This window comes from Berghia stephanieae, chromosome 9 (genome assembly GCF_034508935.2).
Source record: "Berghia stephanieae isolate SIO BIC M18660-M18661 chromosome 9, UCSD_Bste_1.3, whole genome shotgun sequence".
NCBI lineage: Eukaryota > Metazoa > Mollusca > Gastropoda > Nudibranchia > Aeolidiidae > Berghia > Berghia stephanieae.
Genome location: NC_088368.1, coordinates 9,983,105 through 9,990,604, shown reverse-complemented (window position 1 = coordinate 9,990,604; position 7,500 = coordinate 9,983,105). Strand labels below are relative to the sequence as shown.

The following is a 7,500-nucleotide window of genomic DNA, read 5'->3' as shown; positions in this document are numbered from 1 at the left end:
AAATCTACGTCTCAGATAATACTCTGGAATGTTGTAAAAAATTGTCATGGTGTCACCATCAACCTGAGATGTTGCCATGACATCATCGATATCTGCAAGCGAATTTCCATCGATATCAAAGGAAAATGTCATTTTCATCGGCATTTCACCAACGGCTCTGCATGAAAATGTCCTTGTGGAGTTTTGATGGAAAGTTTCTTCGAAACTGCGCTGACCAATCTTGGGATAAATTCCGTAGCTGTTTTGGATATAAATAGAAAGTTTCCGATGCTCTTCTGATTTACCCCTCTCCACACGGGCAGAGCAGGTGATGATTTTTCTTGGGACTTTTGCGTGTTTCCAGAAAATGAGCATTGACAGCACAGTTGTCTTTTCTTCCTCATTGTACGTGATATTCTTCTCTAAGTAAAGATCTTCAACATTGTCCAAGCGCAGTCTGTTACCACCACCTTCCTCACTTACTGAAATGCTTATGTCGAGATTTTCATTCGAACCTTTTACTTTGCACACAATGCCAAGAGTTTTGTCTTTGGGATAGCCTGTGCTTTTTATTTTAAATGACTCGATAGCGATAATACCAGAGGTATAACCTTCAATTCCCGAGTCTTGCTCTGGTCCCTACGATTCACAACTGTACATTTATATCGTCCCTCAAATTCAATGGAAGCTGCACCAAGATCTACTTCAGTGATAGCTTTGCGTGGTAGAACAATTGACTTGGGCTGAATGTTTCTCTTGACAGACTCGGGTACAGTCAAATAGATTGAAGAGATTTCTCTCCCAAACGCCTCGCATTTCAATTCGCAGTTTTTGTTTTCTCCCACGTCACAAATAAATCTAAATGAAAAAAAAAGAAATAAAAATATTTAGCGTGTTACTTTGTGTTGCCAGTTACAATACACAAAATGTTCTCTTAAATATACAATTTAACATAACATAGCATTACATAGCATGGCTAAAGGGTCAATTTAGGATGCCTTTGACATAAAAGTACCTACGGACTGATCAATAATATCACCAATGAGTCATTAAATAAATAAGTAAGAATGAATTACTGGTTATATTGAAATCTTAGATAATACATCTCAGTGAGCTGCAAGGTCTAGGCCGGACGTCCCCCTTGCTGAAAGAAAATTGATGTGCATTTCGAACCCAACACCTCTCATTTCCAGGTGCATTGATTGCCGCGTAATCCTGTCTGACAGAGATTATTGCATATGGCCTCTCATGCATTATTGTGTCCATAACAGCACCTTCCCGTGGTGTTCCCTGTTTCTACTGAGTTTGTTATGGGTGCGACCGAGTCCCCGGCGGTATAACTGGGTTAGGGAGTAGGTGGGACCCCTTCCTCTTAAGGTGCAGGAGTCAGAACCCACCGGTGAGTGGTACACGCTCTGCTCCTCACTCATTCTGTAGTGTGGTGTCTTCTGTATGTCCTTACTTTTCTTAACCTACCCCTATAACTCATACCCTCTCTAGCCATCGATGTATGGCTCCACTGCCTTGTGGATACCTTCGGGAAGAGGAAAGGCTAAGGAGTAAACCTAACAGAAACCTGCATCCAAACTGATGCCAAACGTATCGCTGTGCGATCCTTTGGACCACACCAGGGAGGAAGAGAGGAAGGTTCTGGTTAACGGGCGGCCCAGGATCTCCACATACTTTGCCCAGGCCGCGCCCTGGAGAGGACACTCCAGTCTCACCTTCACCGGTGAAGAGTAACAACACGGAAGACAGCAGTCTACGTGTGATAAGTCCTTTTAAAACCAGATTGGCGTAGAGTTGGACGCTACGGGTTGTCTTCGACGGTGGGAGGGGTTATCGTAATCCTACTGGTCAGCTACCGCCCGCCCCAAGCTGGCCAGCCCCCAGCCAGAAAGGTGTTGACCCGCCACGATCTGCCTGCTTCAGAGGGTGCCTGGAGCTTAGAGCTTGCAAGCCTGACAAATGGATCGTTAAACTGTGTACCAGGCAAGCAAACGAAAAAGAAAACGAAGTCCCCAGCTCTTCGATTAGCAAGCTGGAATGTAAGAACTATGCGCTCAGGACTGACAGATGACCTTCAGGCCATGGACGATGCTCGAAAAACAGCAGTAATTGATCATGAACTTAACAGACTGAACATCGACATAGCAGCCTTGCAGGAAACGCGACTCCCAGAGAGGGATCCCTGAAGGAGAAACACTTTACATTCTTCTGGCAAGGAAAGGCACAGAAGACGTGAGGGAGCACGGTGTTGGATTTGCAGTACGCCATACATTGCTTCCTATGATCGAACCGCCAACCGACGGAACAGGGAGAATTTTAAAGCTGCGCCTGTCATCCATGCAGGGCTCGGTGAACCTTGTTTGCGTCTACGCCCCAACACTGCAAGCTTCGGTTGAAGTAAAGGACCAATTCTATGAGTCAGACGCCATTGTCAACAATATCCCAGAAGTGGAGCACATCTACCTTCTTGGCGACTTCAATGCGCGAGTTGGTGCCGACAAAGAATCATGGCCAACCGTTTTGGGGCACCACGGCATTGGAAAGATGAATGAGAATGGTCAAAGGCTTCTTGAACTCTGCTGCTATCGCAAACTATGCGTGACGACGAACACCTACTTCCAGAACAAGGCATGTCACAAGGTGTCATGGAGACATCCAAGGTCAAAACACTGGCATCAGCTGGACATGATCATCACTAAGCGCGATTTTCTTAACAATGTTTGCAACACCAGGTCCTATGAAAGCGCTGATTGCGACACAGATCACTCTTTGGTTGCCACAAGGGTGAAACTGACACCAAAGAAACTTCATCACTCAAAGAGACAGGGCCAGCCCAGTATCAACATCAGCAAGACAGCTTACCGGGAAAAGAATATAGAGTTCAACGAGCAACTTGAGAAGAATCTCGACACAGCTCATAGAAAAGCAGAACAAAACGCACAGGACAGCTGGAACTCTCTTAGAAACGCCATCTACAGCACTGCAGTACTGACATACGGCAAAAAGGAGCACAGGAACAATGACTGGTTTGAAGCCATTACTACTGAGATGGAGCCAGTCATTGATGCCAAGCGCAGCGCACTTGTCAGCTATAAACAAAAACCAAGTCAGAGGAACCTGCAGGCGTTGCGATCTGCACGCAGCAAACCACAGCAAACAGCACGACGTTGCGCCAACAACTACTGGCTTCAGTTGTCGGACAACATCCAGCAAGCGTCTGACAGTGCAACATAAGAGCCATGTATGAGGGCATCAAACAGGCGACAGGCAAATCTACAAAGAAAACTGCGCCTATTAAATCCAAGACAGGGAAGCCATCACAGACAAGGACAAGCAGATGGGATGATGGGTAGAGCACTACTTGGAACTCTACGCCAGAGAAAACTCTGTCACCCAAAAAGCGTTAGACGCAATTGAAGAACTGCCAGTACTGGAAGAACTAGACGCAAAACCAATTATGGAGGATCTCAGCAAAGCAATCGATTTTTTGGCCTGTGGCAGAGCACCCGGTAACGACAGCATTCCACCCGAAATCATCAAATGTGGAAAGCCAGCCCTCTTGGAACCACTACATAAACTCCTATGCCTTTTCTGGAGAGAAGGCAAGGTACCCCAGGATATGCGCGATGCCAAGATTATCACCCTCTACAAAAACAAGGGAGACCATAGTGACTGTAATAACTATAGGGGAATCTCTCTACTGAGCATTGTGGGTAAAGTCTTTGCGCGCGTTGTCCTCGCTCGACTGCAAGTCCTCGCCGAACGTATCTACCCAGAGTCGCAGTGTGGCTTCAGAGCCAAGAGGTCAACAGTGGACATGATCTTCTCAGTACGTCAACTTCAGGAGAAATGCAGAGAACAACAGATGCCCTTTTACATTGCATTTATTGACCTGACAAATGCATTTGACCTTGTTAGCAGGAAGGGCCTTTTCCAGCTGCTAAAGAAGATTGGCTGTCCTCCTCAGCAGCTTAGCATCATTGCCTCATTCCACGACGACATGAAGAGCACCATTAGCTAGGACGGTGGAGCCTCTGAACCCTTCCCCATGCGCAGCGGCGTGAAACAAGGCTGTGTCCTCGCACCGACTTTGTTTGGTATATTTTTCTCCTTACTGCTGAAGTTTGCATTCAAAGAGTCCCCAGAAGGAGTCCACTTACACACCAGAAGTGATGGGAAGCTGTTCAATCTGGCACGGCTGTGAGCAAAGACGGTTCGCACAGTCCTTATAAGGGAAATGCTATTTGCAGATGATGCAGCTCTATGCGTGCATACCGAGGAAGACCTCCAGCGGCTGATGGACAGGTTTTCCCACGCATGAAGGGAATTCGGGCTGACGATCAGCATCAAGAAAACAAATTTAATGTGTCAGGATGTCCCCTCTATACCAGCAATTTACATTGACAACGAGGAGCTAGAAGTCACTGATCACTTCACATACCTGGGCACAACCATCACCAGCAACCTCTCACTTGATGCAGAATTAGACAAGCGCATCGCCAAAGCTGCCGCTGTCATGGCACAACTGAGCAAGAGAGTGTGGACCAACAACCAACTCACTTTGAATACCAAACTCAGAGTATACCAGGCATGTGTACTCAGTAGCCTACTGTATGGCAGTGAATCCTGGACAACATATGCCAGACAGGAGAACCGCCTGGAAAACTTCCACATTCGGTGTATACGACGAAGTCTCAGGCAGGACAGACTCACTAACAACGCAGTGCTAGAAAGAGCGAACTCCCTCAGTATGCATCTCATGCTCTGCCAGCGACGTTTGCGATGGCTTGGTCACGTACACAGGATGGACGATGGACGCATACCCAAAGACATCATGTACGGTGAACTAGCTTCTGGACGGCGACCAACTGGCCGTCCAGCTCTGCGCTTCTATGATGTATGCAAACGAGACATGAACTTGACAGGCATCGACTCAAACACCTGGGAGTCGCTTGCTGACGACCGCAACGGCTGGAAATATGGGGTGATGGAGGGAGTGAAGAGAGGTGAGGAGAGGAGAAAGATGAAGTTTGAGGAGAGGAGAGCAAGGAGGAAAGAGAGGCAGCAGATCCAAATACCAAACACACAGTCAAACTATGTGTGCAATAACTGCGGTAGAGACTGCCATGCAAGGATTGGTCTGCTGAGTCACACCCGTCGTTGCTCTCAACAAGACTGATGAGACTAAAGCCATACAGGGCGCAAACCATCGTCTCTTGAGACGGAAGGATGCCTACTACATCTCACGCTCAACCAAAGTTTTAAAACTTTTTAACACAAGACATCATCATTTAATTTATATAGTGCACAAATCCTTCTTAATCCTCCGATGTGTCACATACATTATGCAGGGCGATTATCTGACAACAAACAGTCTATAGTATGAGTAATTTAATTACACCATGCCTGAAGTAAAAAGTATTTAAACTCCAAAGAAGTTATGAGAACGAGAGATATATTACGCTAATCAACATGTTTGCAAATATACGACAATTATGAAATTTAACTTTGCACATGGCGTATGTCTAAGCCATATAACTCAACTCTTAGGCGTAGGCAAGTCCAATTTGTTCTCACTACGAAAAGCGACGCTCCAAAACAAATTATTGATGAACACACCTCATCCCTTCGACTCCGTCATCTAGAAAGTTCCCTTATTATTTTAATCACTGTCAGTACTCAACACTAGGCTTTAAACAATACGTAAAATATAAAACACGAAAAGACAAAACATTGGACCTGTGTTATTGTAACATTAACAACGCTTTTACATCAGTTTCGAAAAAGCCATTGAAACATCTGACTGTAACATAGTTCAAATAATACCAGCGTACGTGACACGTGGGTGACAAAGAAGTTAAACGCAGTAATCAAAGAAAAGAAACGTGCCTTTAAATGTGATGACCAAAAAAACATGCGAAAAACAAACAAACGACTTCGGACATTAATAAAATAAGTAAAGATTGCATACAAAAATAAAATGGAAGAAAAACTTAAAGCAGGTAATCCAATGACAGCTTGGTGAATGATTCGAGAGATTGGAGGAATCGATATTAAATTGGGAAATAAAAAGAATACACAAGATGCAATTGACATAGAAGAACTGAACAATTTCTACAGTCTTTGTGAAATCGATAGTGATACCGATATTAACATCGATATCGGAAGACAGTCATTTAGCTGCAACCAACACCATCATGAGCGACATATCATTCATGATTAGAGGGTGAAAAGTGTTTTTAATAACATCAACCCAAGAAAGGCCTGACGCTGGTATGGAATTTGTGGCCGTGTATTAAAGTAATGCCAAGATCAGTTAGCACCAGTAGTTAGACAATAAATATTTCAAAATATATTGGATTATGGCAACATTCCAAGAAAAATGAAAACATCAACCACCGTGCCCATTCCCAGCTTTGACAACCATCACCATGAAATGTCTGCAGAAAATAGTAAAATGTGTTCTTCTCAATGAAATTAATAAAACCTTTGATCCACTCCAATTTGCCTATAAACATTCATTAGGAGTTGACGGTGCGCTTGTGACTCTACACCAGACCTTAACATCCATCTAGACAAAGCATCGGAAAATTATCTAGAATCCTCTGTCTAGATTTTTCATCAGCCTTTAATGCTATGAACTCACGGTTAGAAGGTGGGTTGACGAAATACATTTGGAGGTGGAGCCATACGCAACTACTACTTATTAATAAATTACAAGTAATTAGAATTAACGATTTAATTTTGAAATGGATTCAAAACTTCCTCGATAAAAGACCTCAAAGAGTAATCCTTGGGCCAAAGCTGTCAATTGAGAGAACACTATCAAACGGATGTCCCCAGGGTTGTGTAATGTCACCTGTTCTATAATTACATACACAAAGACTGTCGATCACTCCATTCAAACGGCCAAAGAATTAGATACGCTGACGACACAGCGATTGTAGGTCTTTTCAACCCTTATGATGAAAGCATAAATAATTATTTTGATCAAGTTGATTTATTCATTGAATAGTGCTCTGATAATATGCTTCACTTAAGTATCACATAGACTAAAGAACAATTTTTTCACTTTGCACATAAGGAACAAAATGAACACTTGAAAACAAATATAAGAAACGAGGGGGTAGAAGTAGTAGATGAATTTAAATACCTCGGATTATATATTGACAACTCTCTCATTTTCAATAAACAGTTAGAACCTATGAACATAAAAGTGGGGCAGAAATTTCATCTCTTGAGGAAATTTTGGTCTTTTGAAATTAGAGAAAAAAAATTGATCCTAATCTATATCTCGCTTATAAGAAGTGTAATTTCCTTTGGAATTGATATGTGGTATGGTAACTAACTATGGGGTGAAAGAAAAGAATGAAATCCAATATATAATAAAAATCGCTGGAAAAATCGTTGGACGTAATTTTTAAACATCTGAACTCCACCAGAAAAGTATCCTCAGAATAGCAAATTCTATACTTACCCAACCAACCCAGTCCCTACAGGATTTATTTGTGA

The 7,500-nt window shown here is 43.3% G+C and overlaps 1 protein-coding gene across 1 annotated transcript in view; it reads right to left on the bottom strand.

Annotated features, from left to right (window-relative positions):
- Positions 1-7,500, bottom strand: part of LOC144979300 (uncharacterized) — a 10,858-nt gene that overhangs the window by 64 nt on the left and 3,294 nt on the right. The window contains exon 3 of the mRNA XM_078925930.1: positions 1-837. This exon is cut by the window's left edge and continues 64 nt beyond it. Within this exon, the coding sequence (XP_078782056.1) occupies positions 549-837 (289 nt within the window). The 3' untranslated portion in view covers positions 1-548. The remainder of the gene's footprint in view (positions 838-7,500) is intronic.